At 44.2% G+C, this 22,899-nt stretch overlaps 1 protein-coding gene across 1 annotated transcript; it reads left to right on the forward strand.

Moving 5' to 3' along the window:
- Positions 1–6,458: 6,458 nt before the first annotated feature.
- Positions 6,459–22,325, forward strand: chfr (checkpoint with forkhead and ring finger domains, E3 ubiquitin protein ligase). Its single transcript, XM_080531556.1, has 18 exons — positions 6,459–6,516; positions 7,099–7,262; positions 8,087–8,186; positions 9,348–9,457; positions 10,066–10,119; positions 10,619–10,816; positions 11,136–11,315; positions 12,928–13,105; positions 13,887–14,041; positions 14,178–14,340; positions 14,535–14,704; positions 15,003–15,122; positions 15,261–15,344; positions 15,643–15,713; positions 15,932–16,019; positions 16,398–16,505; positions 18,128–18,200; positions 18,599–22,325. Exons 2-18 carry the CDS (start codon positions 7,148–7,150, stop codon positions 18,639–18,641), a joined length of 2,010 nt encoding a protein of 669 aa, XP_080387682.1. The 5' UTR covers positions 6,459–6,516; positions 7,099–7,147; the 3' UTR covers positions 18,642–22,325.
- Positions 22,326–22,899: the final 574 nt, after the last annotated feature.

Raw genomic sequence — 22,899 nt, forward strand, 5'->3', positions numbered from 1 at the left:
GTAACTTCACGTACGTGTGTGTGTGTGTGTGTGTGTGTGTGTGTGTGTGTGTGTGTGTGTGTGTGTGTGTGTGTGTGTGTGTGTGTGTGCGCGCGTGCGTGTGTGCGCGTGTGTGCGTGCGTGCGTGTGTGATGGCGGCACATGTGTTGTCTGCGCTTTGCTCTCCAGACAGACAGCTAACAATGAGAAATGAATGCATTAGTGAGGAGAGGCCCCTGTACTAATCAGCCTCTACTTAACCCATTAATAATCTACTGGCAGGGAACAGGGGGAATTGCAGAGGTTAGTCCTGCATTAAGGACGCGTTTGCTATTTATATTACAGAGACGCTTTGGTGTTTCTTAAACAAGATTAGTCCACTTGTAATTGAAGTTTATAAAAATCCTATATCAACGTTTTTAGTCGTCCCCAGAGACATGTATCTCCCCGTGCACTGACAGCATAATTTCCATTCACACTGAATCACACTGAATCAGAGCATCAGTATGCTGCTGTAATGTTGCGGTGAGAGGCGTGATTTTAGCCGTGATTGTAGAATTTTCTCCAAATGAATTTCTGTGAGCATAATTACAGCCTCTTTTATCAAAACAGCCAGACGATAACCTTGCGTGATGTTAAACATTATGTATTCATAATCAAAATACAGGCCGAACAGAATATTCATAATGAAAGAAATATTCCCAGTGCAAAGCAATACATTTGAAATGGTGCTGGTTGAACATTGTGGCTGAAGATTATCCGTCTTCCCTTTCATGTGCCGTATTCTTTAGTGAGCCACTACTCGCTTGTGTTTCGACAGTGGAATAATGTCTCTCGTTGTTATTCGTGTGATTAATACGGTCATTGGAGACTTCAGAGCCCTGAGCCCCACAATAACTAAAGTATATTTTAAAAGGAATATTCCCAAATATGAAACGAGTAGACATAAATCCAGACTGAGCATACACAGCCTGAATGGGTCAGCGTCAACAATATAGGTTTTCTCTCTGCCGATCCTCAAGCTCCTCTAGCTAAAAAGGCCATTTTAAAGTCCTTGTCCAGACACCATTATGGAGGAATGCATTTGACATGGAGGACAGGGCTGCTGCTGTAGCCTATACTGTCATACCTCTCCCCAAGCCCCTGTCTCCCTAACCCTCTGTTTGTCACCCAGCTCCATCCAAAGTGATGACACCCAGCTCTAGCAGAAGATAGCCAGGAGAGCACAAACAGACAGGCGACGAGATTAAAGAGGCTGTCAGTCACCCTTATCTGGCCTAGACAGAGAAGGGACTAGCATGGACCCAGAACCCTCGGGGACCCTCCATCCAATCTGTAGAGCCGTCGTCGTGGTGAGCTGCCTGTTGGACTGCTGACGTTGTCAGTGGGCCAGCGGGTTCCCCTGGTGACACTTGACACGGTCTGTCACTCTACAGGCTGACCTCTGTGAGAGGACATGGCTCCCATCTTCTGCCGCCTTAGGCTATAGGAATTCTATAGGCTATTCGAATGTTAAGTCGTGACGTGTTTCCGGGTCCAACGTTGGCTGAGGCGCTCTCTTCGAACTGCCGCAGTAATAATAATAATTCATTATATTTCTATAGCGCTTTTCCGAGGCTCAAAGACGCTGACAATATGGGAAAAACGTGAAAGTGCTGTGTCCCCTTGTTGTATGAATAGATCCGAGTCTAAAAAACTATTGAACTGTCATTCTACCGGTTTAGTACACTGGTACTCTGGTGCAGGGAATTTTTTATTTGGACCCGGAAATTGCTAAACGTCACACGTGACATCAGACTTAACAACCGAATAGGAACTGTGAGCCTATAGTGACACGTTGTGATGTTTAGGGCTTGAACAGTTATCACTTTTCTATTATGAACGTTAATTTTTGCATTCTTGTTCAGCAGTCTTGGGCGCCAAGGAAGGCCCTCCAAAAGTGATGAGGAGTTGTCAGAATAGTGAGAATGGTGAATTGTACTGCCGGTGTAGGTTTTAGCATTGATGTCATTTAAGTCGCTTTGGATAAAAGCGTCAGCTAAATGGCATATGTGACACGGTTTCCTTAAAAGGTCCGCATCTCTGCAATTGTGAAAGCTCGCAATCGAGCCAAACAAGTCTTGTTGTGAAAAAATTTGTTTTCCGGTTTTTGGCATAGGACGAAAATTGAAGCGATGAAGAACCCACTCGATATCATATCCAACAGTTTTACATTCACTAAATACCTACATTTAGTTAGCAAAGTCGGGTGGGGGGTATTAGTGTGGCAGTGTAGCCACGCCCATCCAAGCTGTATGTAAGGAGCCATGTGTGTGGAGCTGTTTGTTGACAAGTTTACAAGATGGAGGCTGAAGCTCTCGCTAATGCTATCAACAGAATTTCATAAGCAGGCAGAAATATCGACAGTGGGCAATTAATGAACTCCTTAATGTTGGACTATACATAATGAAAACTCCGAACGGGAACTCCGAACTCAGAATCTGACGATGACGAAGAAGACAACGGAATGTCAGACATTGAATTGCCACTATTCATGCACAGTCGTCTGCAGACAGACCTTCTGCTGTGTTCTTGGGTAAGTTTTAGTGAGTTATATGTGTTGTTTACTAGGATTTTGTGTTGTTTACTTTAGCCAAACAGTTATTTGTTGTTTTGCGAGTAAGGTAGATTAGAGTAGATAGAGTTATCAAACCACTGAAACTGTGCTCACCACAATCATGCCACCCCTCTACAAAACGAATAGGAGATGGTGCGAGGAAGAAATAGGTTGTCAAAGATAAAACATAATGAATAAATACATTTGTTGCAGACCTACTAAACAGATTATAGAAAAAGTAAATGCTTTTGTAATTACATTTTGTAATGTTGCGTGGAATCAAAAATAATGATTAATTCATTGATATGTAGATTTGCTGTAGAATAATACTGTGAATTGAAATGATTTCACTAGCCTACTTCTTACAATAAAAAGTACAGTACACTGAGAGTCTATGGAAAACCTACACTAGAGAAGTGTCCACACTTCTGACCTGAAATTTGTGTTACAGAATGACGAGGTGAGAGGTTCTGAGAGATGACACCTTGATGTGAGTCACCAGCACTTCAGGTATTTGTCAATGTCATTGTATAAGCAATTCTATTTTATGAAGATAGTAGTAGGCTATTTCGTAAAAGTGGTGTTGGTAACAGTGGGCAATCATGTTAAATGTACTTCTTTTTGTCTTCTTTTTTTATTACAGCTTTGATGCCCAGATGGGATGGGAAGGAACTACACCGAAGTCCCACTAGATGCTTTATGGACTATAATGATAAATGCATACACACGGACACAACATTATAATTTTTTACCATTCTATTATTGTATTGCTCAATTGTATCTTGCCTAATTTTTTACATTGCCATGAATTTTACTCTCTTGTACTTGTAATGGGATGTAAATAAACTTTTGGCACACATGGCAATAAAAAAATCATGAATCTTGAATTATTATTATTATTATTATTATTTTGCTATTTAAACATGGAATGGAATGGTAAATTATACTGGTCTGTTCTTACTCTATAATAATCAGATGTCTATTTTTATTTTATTGTTATTATATTATTCAATTGTCACTTTATTTTGTTGTTGTTGTTTGTGGAGGGAGCAGGGGCCGATTCCACGAAGCTCGATTATCTTCTAATCCGCGATAAAGTTCTAATCGGCGATAATTTTATCTTGCGTTCGCCGTTCGGGTCCATCAATGTGGCTCAAATAATTCGCTGTTTGGTTGCTATGCAACATAGCCTCCCGAGTTATTCTGGTCGCGAGCAGGCTAAGAGGCTGGCTAAAGTAATGCGTGCGTCAAAATTGTCTCACAGACACGGTAAATATTAATTAAATATTATTAACAGTAAATATTAATTTATTAAAATATGAACATATAACAATAACTGGGGCTAGTATGACCAACGCATTTAATCGGTCAGCAATTTCTTGCCAAACCATTTCCCTCGCCTTGTTAATTGCGGCAGTATTGCACTATTTTACATCTTATTTTTCCGTCTTCATAAAGATCAATAATTCGGAATGCTGCGCAAATGTAGAACCCCTGCAGAGTGGAGTATCTTCATTTCGACTATCGGCTCTTCTGGGCCCTTTATATCTTCGGCCACGCGCCCATATCGAGGATTTCTAAGCCGGTCTTCTGTGAACACTGATGACACAAGGCTGATCCTCGTTCGAGGAATTACCTGAGGCTTGAATTCCAATCCCGAGTTGCCTGATCGCCTGATTTATTTCAATCGCCGATATACTAATCCACTTTAGTGGAACGGCCCCCTGCTAGAGTTCCGAAGGTTGCGAGTTCGAGACTTGAATAAGTTTTTTTTTTTTTTTTTTTACATTTAACCGAAGATTTCATGCAAAGGCTTCAAACACCATTGTAATAGTGTCAGTTCTTGTAAATTAGCCTGCACCACAATTTTATAGCCTACATACTTTTTTAGATGAGATTTTAGATTAGATTCAGACAACGAAATGCAGTAAAAAGTGTGTCTGAAGAAGGATTTGAACCACCGATTTAAAAAGACGAATAAATACTATAGCAGCGGTCGATACCACTAGGCCATTGTGACGATATGACAGCTTGTAGCCTGCTGCGGATATCACCACAGTAGTAAATATTCATTTATTAAAATATGAACATATAACAATAACTGGGGCTAGTATGACCTACGCATTTAATCGGTCAGCAATTTCTTGCCAAACCATTTCCCTCGCCTTGTTAATTGCGGCAGTATTGCACTATTTTACATCTTATTTTTCCGTCTTCATAAAGATCAATAATTCGGAATGCTGCGCAAATGTAGGACCCCTGCAGAGTGGAGTATTTTCATTTCGACAGATCAACTCTTCGGGGCTCTTTATGTCTGCGTGCACGCGCCCATATCGATGATTTCGAAGCCGGTGTTCTGTGAACACTCATGACACAAGCCTGATCCTCGTTCGAGGAATCACCTGAGGCTTGAATTCCAATCCCAAGTTGCCTGATCGCCTGATTTATTTCAATCGCCGATATACTAATCCACTTTAGTGGAACGGCCCCCTGCTGTAACGCCTTAATCTCCCTTCGGGGATCAATAAAGTACCTATCTATTTCAATAATGAGAGTGAGTTCATATTGGTATGTATGGAGGTTCCATTATGTGCATGCTACTATCCATCTATGCCGTGTGTGACATACTATCCGTGTGTGAGCTAGAGTATGCAACGCTTCAGACTAGGGCTGCAACAACGAATCGATAAAATCGATAAAAATCGATAATGAAATTCGTTGGCGACGAATTCCATTATCGATTCGTCGGGTCTTGTTCCATAACAAACCTACTTCCTGTTGACGCACGCCACACTGTCTTGCGGAGCCGGTGCGGCGGCTACATTTAAAGCTTACATTTTAGCTTGCTATTCGCATTCTATGCCTTCAGCACCGGAGTATGCTCATAGTCACTTGTATTAGTAAGGAGATGCACTTGTGAGTTCTGGCGAAGCGTCAGCTAAATGACTGTAATGTAATGCGATAGCCAGTGAGTGTTTGCTCGCATTCATGAATTCAATATTGCATGACAAGTGTATTTAGCTAGCTGGCAGTGTCAGTGTCAGTGTCAGTGGTAGAGCAGAGGTGATAAGCTAAAGGCTAGCTAGTGGTAGCCTACCAAGCTACCCGTGAGTTAGAGTGAGACACTGACTGTAGCCTAGCCTATTGTATGGAGTGAGAGGACACATTGCATTGTTTTGGAGCATATCTGTTATATAAAAACATTAGTGTCTTGTCTGTAGCCTATATTGCACTTTGGGTTACTGACCTTTACATTAAGCAAAGTTATTACCTAAAACAATGCATGTATTGAGCTAGAGTTCAACTACTTTATTGAAACAATCTACCGCCATAGTCCATGGTCTGTTGTTAAACCTATTTGATGTAGCAAAGCCTTTTTTATTTATATATATTTTTATTTATTTATTAATAAATACTATTTTGCACATGTATATGTATAGGCCTGGCTGATTTAGAAAATATAAAATAAAATGTGCAAAAGAAATCAGTTGTTTCATTTGTATCCGATTAATCGAAAAAATAATCGGCAGATTAATCGATTATCAAAATAATCGTTAGTTGCAGCCCTACTTCAGACAGCATAGTCAAGGTTCCAAACATTCAGTCAAGGTTCCAAACATTCAGTCAAGGTTCCAAACATTCAGTCAAGGTTCCAAACATACATTAATAAGGTTCCAAGCATACATTAATAAGGTTCCAAACATTCAGTCAAGGTTCCAAACATTCAGTCAAGGTTCCAAACATACAAATGCTTTTTCTTCGTACTTTCCCTTGCAGACCTCATTCCCTCACTCCTCCATATCCCCCTCCTCCATCAGCTGATCTCTGTAAATACCTCTGGTTGCCAGGAAGTGCAGCACGAACGTGTGCCAAGCAGGAACATGAAGGAACAAAAACATCTCCACGAAGAATAACAAGACGAAATAACTGCGCTTTTGGTGGTATAATAACCCTATTTGACAAGATTGTTGATCGCTATTGCTCACTAAACCTATGCCTTTCTAACACCAGGCATAAGATGCTAGCTAGCTTAGCCAGGTTTTTAAAAAACGAAGTTGATTGATTGTTCACCCGTAGTTGTTTGTATTGTAGGACTGATTAGTCAACTTAGTAAAATTGTGTATAGTTACGGGCACTAGGTAAAAAGTAGTTAAACATGGATAAGGATGTGTGTTAGGTAGGTAACAGTAGCATGTGGACGTGGACGTTTCCAGACAGAAGCTGCTTCATTGTTTAGCTAGCTGCTAAGCTAACGTGTGTCTAGGGCTGCGTTCGTAAATACGCTCTGGGAATCTGATCAGCACTCATGGAATGCCTCTTGTCCAATCAAATGCCTTGGTCCCCTTTATGACGTTGAACCCAGTGTGCGCTCCAGCGCTGTCAGAGCGAATTTATAAACGCATCCTAGTTGTAGTTGAAGTACTAGCAGGCATCGAGCATCTTTCTGCTCTGCTAATATTTGCCAATGTTCATGTAAATACAATATCTGTTGTTAAAGCTTAATATTGTGTCTCTAATTGTAGCTACCTATCCAGCAACTGGACCGTATGTTGAGACATAAATAGGTTGGACATGGAGAATCCTGGTGGCAGAAGTCTTCCCTGGGGGAGGCTGGTCAGAGTGGACCAGGGCTGCGGGGCAGAGGTGCTGCTGGTCAACAGAGAATGCACCGTGGGCCGGAAAAAAGGTCAGAGAGTCCGATTATTCCACCCTATTACAAGCTGTTGTCTAACTTTGCACTTAGATAACCTACTTGACTATATTGTCATTTGGCATCAAACTAGTTTGAAGACCAAATCAATCCAAACTGTCTAAGTAAACACTTTGAAGTGCACTTGGTTTGAGACACTACTACTTGATAGCAGAGAGATAGTAGCCAGGCAGTGTCTGGGCTCTTTAAAACCAGTCTATTCAAGGCACAATGCCTTCTTTAGTTCAGAAAACTTAGACACCCCCCCCCTCACCCCAATGATAACAAAGGCGCCCATTGAGAACATGTGTGCAGAATATTAAGTAGTTTTTTTGTATGGATTTTGTCCCAGGAAAAGTTATATCTTATAGGTTCTGTCTGTGTCTGCTCTATTATATTGAGTTCAACGAGTCTGCGTTCCATGCAAAGAGTCTATGGGGCTTAATTAGGTAAGTCTGCTATGCAGCTCTGGAGATGGGCTAAATAATAGAAGAAAAAGAGCCAACTCTCTCACCAAATAAATCAGAGTACCATCTCAAACGGATGTTACAAACCCACTAATCTAGACAATTACTGTTAGTGAGACGACGTGTTGTCTGAGTATTACTTCATTATAAATGTACACTATAAACAAATGACGTTACATCATTATAAATGTAGGCTGTTTTTTGGTTTATATTGTACACTTCCTAGCCTATAAGTATAACACAACATCATCTATCTGTGCAAGGACATCTAAATTATGCAAGTTCTGTGGGAAACAGTAAATGTTGTTTATGTTTTGATCATTTAAGCCAAAGCCCAATGTTTGTTTTTGCTAGGTTGTGATCTTTCCTTTCCTGCTAATAAACTGGTCTCAGGGGAGCACTGCAAGATTGTGCAAGACGAGAGCTCAGGGTTGGTGTGGCTGGAGGACATGAGGTATGTACTGCATGAGAGCCGTGTTAATTATCAGTTATTGCCTTACTAAGAACCTAATTGGCCAAGAGCTGTCATTATGAAGAATAAACGTAATAAATAATATAGAACCATGCTAAAGTAGGCGCTGAACAGTAAACTAATGTGGAGCGTGGTGTGGTGTACAGGGGTCCGTAGTGTAGGGCAGCTTTCTGGTGGGCCCCAGGTGGGGCAGCAAGGACTAAGGATATAGGGTGGAGTAGACTCAGCCTGGACACATTCAGTCTAGGTTTGAAGGGCTCGGAGCACATAGTGAACAACACAAGATTAGAGACTGTTGCAAAACAAAAAACTGAGGCATTAAACAATAGGAGAGAATCAGCATAAAGCAGGTGGCCATAGCCCCCCCCCCCGGCACATCTAAGGGACATTTAACATGCATCTAAAGGACATGGTCAAATGTTATATTGCTATAGCCTACGCTATGTTTGTCTCTGTTATGTTTTGTTTTGATGGAGAAATACATGTAGCAGATTTAGTTGATTAAATCCGGTTGTGTTATGCAGTGCATGTTATGGTGCCCCCACAGCATAGTCTTAATTGTCGCTGTAAAGCAACCAGCTGGCAGATAATTAGGCCCACTAACTGGTAATTATAGAGGCTTGTGTTTTACCATTCCCTGAGTCAGCAAGGTGACAGGCATCTTCCCTACATACCTTTTATTGGCACACAAATATTATACCTCATTGAACACAGTAATATCATTAGCTGCTGTGTTGTTTGCTTCTGAATAGCTACCCTCTGCAAACTCATTGTTGGAATGTGATGAAAACGGAAAGTGAAATAACATTGTTTGCCATTAAGGTGCCGTGGGGTTCACCAGTGGTTTCTCTATCCGGGCAATTCTGTGTCCCCATAAAGTGTTTATTTGCACAATAATTCAGCACATCTGATGAAGCGATGCTGGTATTTAATCGATGCCTGAAGGCGACCGCTGTTGTAGGTTATGAGTTTCTGCTGTAATAACTGCAGTAAAAATGTCTTTCTAGGAAGCCAAGTCAGCGACACAGCGTTCTCTCTGGCCTGGCATTGTTTCCCAGGCTGCTTATTGACCCCATCAACTACAGAAAAAGAGCAAGAGCGCCTTGTTTTTTTTTCAGTTAATTTGTTTTTTCCGACCCCTAGCACCAACGGTACGGTGATCAACATGGCCAAACTGGTGAAGAAGCAGACTCACAGGCTGCACAGCGGTGATGTCATCTACTTTGTCTACAGGAAGAACGAGCCTGAACTAAGTATGTCTGCCTTTTAGGTTGATTTAGTGTTTAGTGTATTATATATATATATTTATGCTGCTACTTAATGTATGCTTATCTCTTTATGTCTTGGTCTTCTGGTCTTAAGTGAGTGGTTGCCTGCTAGGCTGCATACTGGAACTTCAATTAGTGCTGCTGGAAGAATAGAGGGGTCATATGCCAACGGTTGCCTTGGAAATAGGTAAAGGTTATATAAGTTAGCTAGAACATTGTGACAAAATACTACATTTGGGTGTAGGGGGTTAGGAAAAGAAAGGCCACTTGTTATTATCCTGTGCACCCTTCACTGATGCTGAATAGGGTTATATAATGCCAACACAATGAACTTACATAATGTGTGTAAGCTGAGTTGGACCGGTACAAGAATTGAGTTCAGCTGGCATGTCAAAATGCCAGTGTGACGAGCAGTTTATATGAAAGTGAAGCAGGGGAATTATATTGTGTCCTGTCGCCCGATGGTGCGTTTGTTTGTGTCTCTCGTGGCTTTGTGGCTAAATAGTTTGTGTCGTGGAGCTTGATTAACTCAACTGCAGCCGTTTAATCAAATTCTGTCTGAAAATATAATACTGTGTCTCTGTTCCCTGCAGACATTGCCTACATGTACCAGCCCATCAAAGCAGAGAGGACACAGAACAGCAGTGGTATGTAGTCCATCACTCTGAGCCTGACAGGGTTGCATTAGATTAGATTAGATTCAACTTTATTGTCATTGCAGAGTACAAGTACCAGACAACCAAATGCAGTTTGCATCTAACCAGAAGTGCAAATAGTGATATAAAACGTGATAGTGATAAGTGATAAGTGAAGTATGGCAAGTACGGTAGTTAGAGGTACATACAGGAGATAGATATATGTACAGTATATCAAAAGGAGGTATGTGCAAAGTTAGTATTGCAACACCAGTAGTCCAAAGGGTAATTGAGTGTTCACATTGACATGGGGTGTGTGCAAACAGCAGTAGTGCAAAGGCTACATTGGTTGTCCACAGGGGTGGGGTTTCAACAGAGTGTGTGTGTTTGATTGATATATGATTGATACATTTGAGTTGACCTGTGAACCTCCGTAGCATGACGGGGACATTCGCTAGCTCCGTTAGCGGCTAACAGCCTCCCTCTGTCTGCCCCTGCTGTTGTGCAGTAGGCGCCTGTATAGGAGGCTCAGACACAGAGCCGGAGGCTCCTGCTCCGCCCGCGGCCATGTCTGTGGAGCCGGTCCTGGTAGGACCTCCCCGAGAGGAGCCCCAGCCCTCCACCTCCACCTCCACCTCCCACCTCCACGCCGTCTCCCCAGCCACCGCCTGTCCCCCTGCAGCCTCCCGCCTGCACCCCTCAGCCTCAGGTAGGGCCGTCGCTCCGGCCTGCGCTGGGCGTTCTCCTCTATGTGGTTGGCAGCTTGTCCAGGTGTCCCTTTCTGAAGTCAACCACCTGTGGTATCTCTCCCCCCGCCGGCACGGTACTCCAAACTCAAGGGCGGTCTATTTCGGAGTGAAACGGCGCCTGGCTCTGCATGCTCTCTCTCTCTCTGATCTACTGATCTTTGCCAGCTGAACTCTGATCTACGCCGTGTGAAAACCGTCCCGTATCCAAGGACGGGTACCAGGAAGCAGACGTGGTGCCGACCGTAGAGGCATTAATCATATTCGTGTCCTTTTTTTCAGGTTCAGAGGATCCCTACTGTGCTGCCGAGTCCTCCCTGACTGCAGGCCAGGCTGCCAACCCCGGTGCCAGCCCCCTCTGTTCTAGAGCCAACCCCCCCACCGAGGCCCAGGCCAGAGGCCCAGCGCCGGGGAGAGGGGAGGACATGGAGCCGGAGAGGAAGAAAAGGAAAACGGCCAGCGGTCAGTACAGTGTGTTCAGAGTCGTCGTTACCTCAGAGGTACACGGTGACACTTGGTCCAGATGACTTGAAATGTTTCTTTTCAGTCAAACTTTATTTCTGTAGCACAATTCATACATTGAATGCAACTCCCAAGTGCTGAACACAAAAGCAATAGTTAATAAAATACAACACAGTAAAAGAAGAGGTAGGTGATAAGAAATAGGAGTAAAGGTGAAAGTTTAGATGAACACTAGATAAAGGTGTGTTTTTAAGATTTCTTTTAAAGATAGCCACAATATCTGCCACCCTCAAGTCCTCCGGTAGGCTGTTCCATAGTCTGGGGCCATAGTGGCTAAAAACGGCCTCACCGTGGGTCTTAGACCGGACCCCTGGAACAACCGTGGGGTAGTGGTGGTCTAGTGGATAGTGAGTTGGACTTGTGATCGGAAGGTTGTGAGTTCAAATCCCGCCTGAAACCACACCACTACTAGTGTGCCCTTGAGTAAGGCCCTCAGTTACTCCAGGGGGAATGTCCCTGTAATTCGTAATTGTAAGTCGCTTTGGATAAAGGCGTCTGCTAAATGGCAAAATTATTAAAATTATAAAAATTAACCAAGAGACCAGAACCAGAGGACCTGAGGGATCTAGTGGGTACATATTTTAAAACCATGTCAGACATAATAGTCGGCAGCGAGACCATTTAGTGCTTTGTAAACCAATAAAATAATCTTAAAATCAGTTATACAACTAACAGGTAGCCAGGGCAGCGATGTTAAAACAGGTGTGATGTGTGCTCTCCTTCTAGTCCTGGTTAAAACACGAGCAGCTGAATTTTGTATAAGCTGGAGTTGATCCGTCTTTTTTTGGTAGACAAAGAAGAGCATTTACAATAGTCCAGCCTGCTAGTGATTTCTGCAGAAGGAACTTCTTTTGTGACAGAGGAAATAATTAATATTCAGCCCATACACAATTTAAGCACATAAAAAAATAAAAAAAAGACATTACAAAATGCTTTGATATACATTTATATTTACATCATGTGACGTTAGAATTATATGGTTCTATCTTCATTTTTGGTCAAAATGTAGTTTCTTACATAATCTGATCCATTAGGTGTTTATTAATGCCTGTGTGGTGTTATTTTTAAAATGTTGACATTTTTTAGTTAGTAATTAATAAAATACAAAGGTTCCATCTCACAAAACATAATGGAATGTAAAAACTTTGACGCTCAATATCTCTGAACTACCCTAAACGGAGATAGAATCCACACTCACGGGGTGCTTAGGTGGCGTAGCGGGTTAAGCGTCAACCATGTAACCGCAGGGTCCCCGGTTCGAATCCGGCCGGGGACATATCCTGCATGTCATCCCTCCTCTCTCTCTCACCCATACGTCCTGTCTAAATCTTCACTATATCTGTCAAATAAAAATGAAAAATATGAGTGGGACTGCCCCACTCAGAAAAAATAACAACCAAAAAAAAAAGAATCCACACTCACGATCAATCCACTCCAATAAAAGGGTAACAGACAGATTCAACAGTCTTCTAGATGCTGGCCACACAAGCCAGTGAGCCCTCTCGCGCAACGCCCAATCACCATGTAGTGTTTTCCGTCCCCCCTCCTCTAGATAAGGCCTATGGTTCAGACCTGCCTCACACGTCCAGCACCGAGGCGGCGGTGGGTCCGGCCAAGGGAACTCTGAGGGACCTCCTAGGGAAGCCTGCCGTGGAGGGAGCCAAGACAGACAAGATGGAGGAGTCCCTCACCTGCATCATCTGTCAGGACCTGCTGCACGACTGTGTGAGGTGTGAACGATAACTCATAACCAGACGATAACACACAACCAGACCATAACACACAACCAGACCATAACACATAACCAGACGATAACTCATAACCAGACGATAACACACGTGTTGAATAATCGCTGTGTTAAAAATGTCTTATTTTTTTTATCTTACTTACTTAAAAGAAGAATAATCACGCTCTAGAGAGTTAGGTTAAGTGTTTTTTTTTGCACCGCTCGGCACTATTTGCTCAAGCAAATTGTGTCCTGTAGTGTAATCTGTCTACACGTGTGGTAGCTTCCTGTGGAGGCTGGTGGTGGTGGAAAACGGGACAGGTCTGTATGTTTGGTACCATTCCTCATTCAGTTCCCTGCATTACAAGCAGGCTGTCCTCCCAGGCCTTCCCTGGTAACTTCTAATGTACGACCAGTTACGTAAGAGCAGAACCCGCCTCTATTAATCAATCAATCAATCAATCAATCACACTTTCCATAGCACAAATCATACATTGAATGCAACTCCCAAGTGCTGAACATAAAAACAATAGTGAATAAAATACAACACAATAAAATAAGGTAGGAGATAAGAAATCGATGAAATACTGTACAACACAATAAAACCCAGGAATAAAACAAGAACTAGGAGATAAAGAAATAGGGAGTAAAAGTGCAAGTTGAGATAAACACTAAGAGAAAAGCCAGGCTAAAAAAAGGTGTGTTTCTTTCTTAATCCACACTCTCTACCACCCTCCTATCTTCTGTATCTCATTTTGCCCATCTACCCCCCCTCCCCCCCCCAGCCTGCAGCCCTGCATGCACACGTTCTGCGCGGCGTGCTACTCCGGCTGGATGGAGCGCTCGTCCCTGTGCCCCACCTGCCGCTGCCCCGTGGAGCGGATCAGGAAGAACCACATCCTCAACAACCTGGTGGAGGCCTACCTCATCCAACACCCAGGTCTGGACTGTTCCTGGATCAGCAGCAGGCAGGCGCTGTACCCATCAACACATCGCAGGGGAGCTAACGGTTGTTCTTCTGTGTGCGTGTGTGCGTGTGTGTGTGTGTGTGTGTGTCTGTGTGTGTCTCTCCACAGAGAAGTGTCGCAGCGAGGAGGACCTCAAGAGCATGGACAGCCATAACAAGATCACCCAGGACATGCTGCAGCCCAAGGTGGAGCGCTCCTTCTCCGACGAGGAGGGCAGCTCCGACTATCTCTTCGAGCTCTCCGACAATGACAGCGACGCTTCGGATATCGGGTCAGTAAAAAAAAAAGGAAACGGCTTCTGTGGCTGTTTGTGTGTTTGTGTGTGTGTGTGGTTGTGTGTGTGTGTGGTTGTGCGTGTGTGTGTGTGTGTGTGTGTGTGTGTGTGCGTGTGTGTGTGTGCGTGTGTGTGTGTGTGTGTGTGTTCTAAATGTAGTTGTCGCCGTTGTCGTTTTTCTCCGTCCACAGCCAGCCCTTCGGGATGTGCAGGCAGTGTCCGGGCCACTGGAAGGAGGTCAGTCGGGGGCCCTGGCCCACGCAACCCCACGCCCCGCCGCCGCCACCGCCACCAGCCCCTGAGGGCACGGCAGGGAAACCCCCCGGAGAAGGGCCCTCGACGTCCTCCGAGATCTCCACAGGTACCGCACGCACGCTGTGTTTACAACTGGTAATCATGTCTCCAAAAAAACGGTGTTAAGTGTAACGGTATGTCGCGATTCACCGCGCGACCGACCGAAGCACTGTAAATACTCGGCCTTTCTGAGAACTGTGTTTGATATCGCCTTGGCGTCATCGTTGAGGGCTTGGTTCGAACCGGTTTTGACGAGCGGTGCCCGTATCGTACCATGGAGGTGTTCAAACAAGCCTGTTGTTTACGTGTGTGTGTGTGTGTGTGTGTGTGTGTGTGTGTGTGTCCTCCTCCTCCTCCTCCTGCAGCTCCTCAGGAGTACACCTGCCCTCCTCAGGGCAGCCACGTCATCTGCACCTGCTGCCTGCAGCCCATGCCAGACCGCCGCGCCGAGCTGGTCGGCCAACAGCTCTCCTCCGCCCAGCAGTGTGAGTGGAGGCCCGCCTGTCAGCCAGCCCATGACGGGCCGTTTGTTGTCACCTTGTTCAGATCGCTGTGGGGGGGTTCAGGGGGGGGGGGGGGGGGGGTCGGTCTCGTTGACGGTGGTGTGTTTGTTGTTCTGACAGGTGTGGCGTGCCAGCGGCCCTTCTGCCACATGTACTGGGGCTGCCAGAGGACGGGCTGTCAAGGCTGCCTGGCCCGTTTCAGTGGTGCGTCCTCCGCTTCAGTACCCCTAGGGCTTAAAACTTACCCTACGCAACGGGTAGCTGCACCTGGTGTTTTCAGGGAGTCAAACAATGTCATTTATGGTTAGAGATGTCGAAGGGATCAGACTGGAAGCAGATGAGATGTTGTGTGCTTGTGTCATATCGTTCTATTTGTGTGCTTGTCATATCGTTCCATTTGTGTGCTTGTGTCATATCGTTACATTTGTGAGTGTTGCATATCATAACGTTGTTGACCCTTTCAAGTTACCGGTATGAGAAGTCCTGATTTCTCTTTTCACAGAGCTCAACCTGACAGACAAATGCCTCGACGGTGTTTTAAACAGCAATAACTACGAGTCTGAGATCCTCCAGGTACGTCCAGTTCCTCCATACATACATACTACTGCTCCTCTGGCCACTCAGAATCAAGAGAGTTCACTTCCACCATCCGAGGAGAAGGCTACAAAAAACTCTTTCACCCCCCCAACATAATCATTTCTGCACTCTTTTTAATTGTAATAACCAAACCCCCAGTGGAAAGAATGTATAGTGTCATCTTACCCATAATGCTTCTGCCCTGAACTTCCCAGAACTACCTGGCGGCCAGGGGGATGACGTGGAGGGACATGCTCCATGAGGGTCTGCAGGGCCTGCAGCAGGGAACCTACTACCTGTCAGGTGAGACCCCCCCCCCGAGAAGAAGGCTATCTTGTTGACCATCTTGTTTCCATACTTGTTCTCAGTGCTCAGTTCTCACTTACCATATAGAACAGGGTCGTGTTCAGCACGCGTTCCTAGACTTTCCTAAACGGTACACACAAGGGTGCTTGTCCTTGATTCAAAGCAAAAAAAACTAAAACGTTGTCTTTCTTTTTGGTGTTGAAGGCTTGTTGTTTCTTCTCATTTTTAAAAATAATTAAATAATTTCTTCTGGAGTGTGTCCCATTTTTCTTCATGAACTCTTCCAGTTCTTCCAGAACAGCATAGACAGTGCTTCCAACCGTGCCAGTTGACCACTAATACCCCCCCCCCCCACACCTACTGTTTGACCCCCAGATTATCGCATCAACACTAACGCTGTCCTGTGCTTCTGCTGCGGCCTGCGAGCCTTCAAGGAGCTGGCCTACAAATACAGACAGAACATCCCCGCTCCGGAGCTGCCCGGTAAGACCGCCCCACACTGGCTTTGCCTTGGGGGGAGATACCAGCAACCAGAACAGGCTGGGGGGAGATACCAGCAACCAGAACAGGCTGGGGGGAGATACCAGCAACCAGAACAGGCTGGGGGGGAGATACCAGCAACCAGAACAGGCTGGGGGGAGATACCATTAACCAGAACAGGCTGGGGGGGAGATACCAGCAACCAGAACAGGCTGGGGGGAGATACCAGCAACCAGAACTGGCTGGGGGGGGAGATACCATTAACCAGAACAGGCTGGGGGGGAGATACCATTAACCAGAACAGGCTGGGGGGGGAGATACCATTAACCAGAACAGGCTGGGGGGAGATACCAGCAACCAGAACAGGCTGGGGGGAGATACCAGCAACCAGAACTGGCTGGGGGAGGAGATACCATTAACCAGAACAGGCTGGGGGGGAGATACCATTAACCAGAACAGGCTGGGGGGAGATACCAGCAATAGGGCTGTTACGATTCGTCGACGTCGTCGGCGTAATCGACTACGTCAATACGTCGACTTGCGTAATGTGCGTCGGTGCGTCGTATTATTATTATTATTATTATTTTTTAAATAAGCAAAAATGAAATGGCCTATCACAGCAGTACGTCTGCAATGAACGAGCACCTCAAGCGTAAGCATCCTGGAGCTCTTTGTGAAGACAGCCGCAAGATAGCACCACCGTAAGTCACCGTTGTACTGTATTTCTGTTCACTTTTCCGGCCGTGTATGAGTGAAAAATGGATAGCTACTAGCTAATGTTACACAAGCAATGTAGCTCACCACAGTTTGTATGTCTTGTCTTCTGGTGTTAGTAACGTTAGCTATGTAGCTGGCTAGCTACGGTAGCCTATTGTCATTGTGGTGCTCGCACCTACTGTACGTTATCTAGCTCGTAGCTCGCATGCTACGTTAGCATCAATTTAGCTAATCATAACATAGCAGCGAGAGTAACGTAAAAAAAGTATCGCTAGATTAATCGTTAGAAAAATAGTCGTTTGGGACAGCCCTAACCAGCAACCAGAACAGGCTGGGGGGGAGATACCAGCAACCAGAACAGGCTGGGGGGGTGATACCAGCAACCAGAACAGGGGTCATTGACTTTTTTCATTTTCGGCATTTAGCAGACGCCTTATTCCAACCGACTTACAATTGATACATTTGACTAAGCAAGTGAATCATCAATTTACCAGTCGTAGCAGGAAGAGTAATCTAGCTCAGACCCGGGGCCATTGGCATTTGTCGTGATAGAAGAAGAAAGAAAGATTTTTTAATTTTTTTTTATATATACACTGGAGAAACAGTACAAGGGGGAAGTAGAAATCTTAGGAGACACAGTATACGGGGAAGCAGGTGTCTTCAGGAGACACAGTGCTGGGGGGTAGTAGATGTCTCAGGAAGAGCAGTTAAGGTGTAACCTGAAGAGATGGGTCTTCGGTCTCCGACGGAAGATGGGGAGTGACTGCAGTTCTGACAGCCGTGGGAAGCTCATTCACCAGCGAGTGTAGTGAAGAGATTGGATGTCATCCAATGATGTTGGTGGTCATTCCTGAGAGGAGGTCTAATACAGTATGTGACGGGTCTGCTTCATTGGTTCACTCCCACAGCTGCAGTGACGTCTCGGCCGGACTGTTACTGGGGACGCAATTGCCGAACCCAAGTGAAGGCACACCACGCCACGTAAGTTAATGGACTCTCTCTCTCTCTGTCTCTCTCTGTCTCTCTCTCTCTCTCTGTCTCTCTCTCTCTCTCTCTCTCTCTCTCACTCTCTCTCTCTCTCTGTGTCTCTCTCTCTCTCTCTGTGTCTCTCTCTCTCTGTGTCTCTCTCTCTCTCTCTCTGTCTCTCTCTCTCTCTCTCTCTCTCTCTCTCTCTCTCAGTCTCTCATATTTTAGATGGGTCTCCACAATCCGCACAATCCACACACACACACACACACAGGCTATACATGCATGTCACCACCAGAGGGAGCTGTCACATCACCATTGTATTGTATTCTTGCAAATCGCACCTGCCGAAGGCTTCTAGCTCCAATTGCAGGTACAGCGTCTAATTTTTCCCCTGATTTGGACTTTTCCAGGAAGTTCAACCACATATGCGAGCAGACCCGTTTCAAGACTTGAAGAGCCGTGTGAACTGGCTGCCGGCGGAGGCTTCCTCCCCCAATCACTGAGCACGGACACCCGAGGATCCTCCTGTGTTTACTCAACCAATCAAGTGTTCCTTTCCTTCTCTTTTCATTTAGCGCTGCCATTTTGGAGGCCGTTCAAATGTAAATCGTAGTTCTCTTGCAGATTTTCTGTAGACATCCGTCGGCTCGCCGTCGAAATCACAATCAAACTCTTCTGAGAAGACCAGTCAGGGCGGGACGAGAGGTTTTATGTGTCGTTGTGGCGTGCAGAATAATGCTACGAACAATAGAGGCTTCCCCTCTATATGATGATGACGATTAGGGTTGGGGAGATATTCATTGTTGTTCTATATTGGGATATTTGGAGCACGTCATGACATTGTTGGACTTAAAGTGCAGTGTCTGGTTTTTTGTTGCCAGGCAAAGCACATCTGGCGGTAAAAACACGTCTCTGTGGTTCACCTGACGACAACGCCAGCCGTACACTATGCGCTGCAGTTCAGGCATTTTTGTCCTCATGCTGGTAGGTCTCTCCATCATATTTCAGTGATGAAAGATATTATGGTAAAATCGTGAATAACAAAAATGTGGATATCGCCCAACACTAATGATGATAGCCAGATCCTTTAGGGAGCATCACCACCGATCATTCCAGTATCATGTCCTTGTAGGTACATGTCAAATGACTAGTTTTGGTGAAAAGAACAAAAAACAAATCTTGACTATTGACAACAGTAGGGTAAGTGAGGCAATCTGAGTGAACATTGGCCATACATATCGGTTAAGCATGGGACCTACAACTGACTCTTGTGTGATTAGTATAAGGCACATATTGATATTAGTGAGCCGTTTTTTGTTGTTGTTTTTATATATATTTTCCTATTTCCTGTGCCTGAGTAGTAGCTCATTAAAAAAAGATAGTAATCTGATGCTGTTTAGTTTTTTCTTGACTTGTGGTATAGCAGTTTAGGTGTCTTAGAGAGTGATGCATTCTGATTAGAATCTAGAGCTTCCTACTCCTCTTCTATAGAAGTACAACTGTGAAGTATGTTGTCCTAAACACCTACATAGTGTGCATTTGCAAGTTATGGAGTATTGTTCCCAGATCAAGTAGGCTGAAGCACGTAGTTATGTCATCACAAGATTTCTATGCATATGCAGACTTTGAACGGACTTTATAACGTGACTGCTAACTGGAAATAGAATGCAATCTTTAGGGAGGATTTCTACTGCTTTGTTTTGGTGTGACATGGATTTCCCTGACTAGAGCAAGAAGCCATGTCACAGTGGTGGAGCTGAGTGAGTCCATATGATAGTTAGTAGGATTTCTGTTGTTTGGGCGGAGATTAAAGACTGTTGAAATGGTGTAGTGTCAGGCCGGGGGCCTCATCTGTATGCTTTGCTCGGGATAATCAACTCAAAGCTGATTAAAGTGCATTATAGACGCTTTCTCAGAACTAGTAGTATTGGCCAAGGCTGTTTTTTAGAATGCACAATGGTTCTCTAGAAAGTTGGGGGTAGAATTGTTGCTATCTTTTACATTAGTATGTTGTTGTGTTTACTTACAGGTCTTTTATAAGGCCAAGCATTCTGTATTGTATTGTAAAACCAACTTGCAAAAATCCTTCAAATCCCTTCAGGAATATATGTGCCAATATATTAGACATGACAGAACGTTTTCTGTGTTGTTTTTTGAATTACCTTGTGTTCTAGTTCATAACTTCTTTTGTTCCTCTGTTAATTTATGTTGTCATAGTTGGGTGTTACCTTGGAGAATTTGGGTAGAAATTATTTTATTTGTCAAAGGGGTATTTACCTTTTTTACTGTCTTTTTTTATTATTTTGCTGAAACATGTAGAGGACTGAGTACCATGGTTTGATCCAACCCCATGGATACATGTACAACTTCAACTGGTGCAATTGAGTCTCACGGTAACAACACACTGCTGTTTAATGTGGCATTTTCTTATCGGGCAGTTGAAAGCACTAAGTCGCAAGTGGAGGTTTTGCAACTTTCAAACAAGTTATGGTCTTTAGAAAGTTCTAAAAACCAGACCCTGCCCGTCATATACAAGGCTTTGTGACAAATACAGGACTAGCAGAGGGAGAAGCATCACGTTCTGAGACACGGTCGAGTCTGTTCATCTCAGCATTTACATCAGCAGATGACTGTCAACACCTGGGTGGCAATATTTTGTGCCAAACCACAGAAGACACCAGTCAATTCCTTTTAGCCATGACAGCAGACGTTTAGGCTAGATAGAACGGCCTGATATATATATTATTGTTTTCGTTTTCATGAGGCCTTATATATTGAATAGTAATAAAAAGCTGAAAAAAATAAAATAAATGTTAGTAGTAAAGTAGCTAGTATATACTGGAAAGGTGTGTATGCAAGTCATTAAACACTGCTGCAATGAAAGTTAAAAGACAGCCTTTGAAAGAAATGCAAACAGGATCCAATACCTTGTGGATATCTATGTACATTTTTGCTAGATTATAGTAGGAGTTTGGAATAATCTGACTTTGATTTTTAAAGTTGTAAAATGACATAATCAGTAAGATGAGAGAAATGTAGTTAGAATGTCCAAACTGTTTGTGTTTGATGTGTTTATATGCAAGACCTAGAGCTTTGAGGGTGTTTGTTCCTCCTTCAGCTTGCATTCATGGAAAAGATGTATCCATCGTTTGAAGACCTCTCCAGCACCCAACTGTTATGTTGATGCCTCAGTGTTCCAGAATATTCTAATTGGACTAGCATATCAGGCACTACAAAGAGGATAAACAACTGTCCTTTGTACTGAGTGAAAACATCGTTTTGCGAGATGTCCTTGTGCAAACTCAGGCATCAGCTTAAACTACCTTTCGTCTATGTAACAATATACTGTTATTGTGACTGCTGGTGCCCCCCCCCCACCACCACCACCACCACGACCCAAATGTTGTAAAGGGTTTAAGGGGCAAATAACGGGCACACGTTCGCTCGTGGCCTGATCTCTTCTCTTAGTTTGTGGTGGTCGTTAAGTTGTGGTTTCCTCGTCGTGGGTTCACACCGGCATTCCTCAGCGGCTCAGGCCCCTAGCGCCCCCCCCCCCCAGCCAATCCCCCCGGAGCAGCTGAGTTTTAATTATTCCCAACAGGAGGATCTGGGCAGACTAAGCCAACAACAGGCACGCAGCCGAGCAGGAACGGGTGTTAGAGAGGCTTTGGAGGGCGCTTTGCATTCTCTCTGAGGGAAACGCAGCGTATTCTGGGGCAAATATTTACTCACTCGGTGAGAAAGTCTGGACCAACCTTCTCTGTACTAAACAGTATGACCAGTGTAAGGGGCAGTGTAATTCTACCTCATCAAAGCTCCCAGGAAGTCGAGAACAATCCAGTCTGTACTTTATGTTCTGCCAATTCTAAAGCCGAGGACTAAACGGGGCAGGTCACCTCCGACCGTAGAGGTGCACGACCCCCCAACCTTTTGGGTTTTATCCTTACCTTTCAATCAGCAACCAATTAAGACCTGCTAAACTAGGTGTTGGTACTCTGACCAATGAGTGAGTTTATCTGGACAGTTCCAGGGAGAACATGTTGCTTATTGCCTTTTCTAGAGCTTTGTGCCCCCTACCCTGTGTTAGCGATGCTAACATACTTCTTGTTGGGTACATGGATCTAACATGTCTGTTTGTTTAACTGCACTTATAAAACACTGCTAAATGGTTTCTTCTTGTCCTTGTATTCTTTTACAGTTTTTCCTCAATTGCTTACACACTGACACTGGAATTTGAGACACAATGATTAAAACCTGAAACTCGTGTACCTTATCTTACACCAATTTCGCACGAATACAAACACATTTCCTGCGTTTCACTCATTTTGCAGTTCTAAGCCGCACTTTTTGCAACACACTACACTCTACATTTGGCACAATCCTCACTGATAAAATGTCTTGTGTTCACATGGAAAACACTACCATTCAGAATGCTAATCTCAAACCACCAATCACACCATTGACTCCTCATATGGACAAACACCTGTTGCTTTTCAATTAGCAATCATAAACCCAGTAAACAAAGAGTCCAAAAGACGTCCTCAGGGAAGCCAGAATGTGGGTTCAGATGACATCTTGATTTGATTTGATTTGATTAATTCATGCTTGCAGTGGAGCCAAGGCCCCACTGAAAAACTGCAGAACGTTACAAAAATTCATACGTGACAATAAAAAAGATAAGCTACATACAAAACAATTTTATGGTAAAAAA

This window comes from Nansenia antarctica (genome assembly GCF_963989245.1).
Source record: "Nansenia antarctica genome assembly, chromosome: 5".
Lineage (NCBI taxonomy): Eukaryota > Metazoa > Chordata > Actinopteri > Argentiniformes > Microstomatidae > Nansenia > Nansenia antarctica.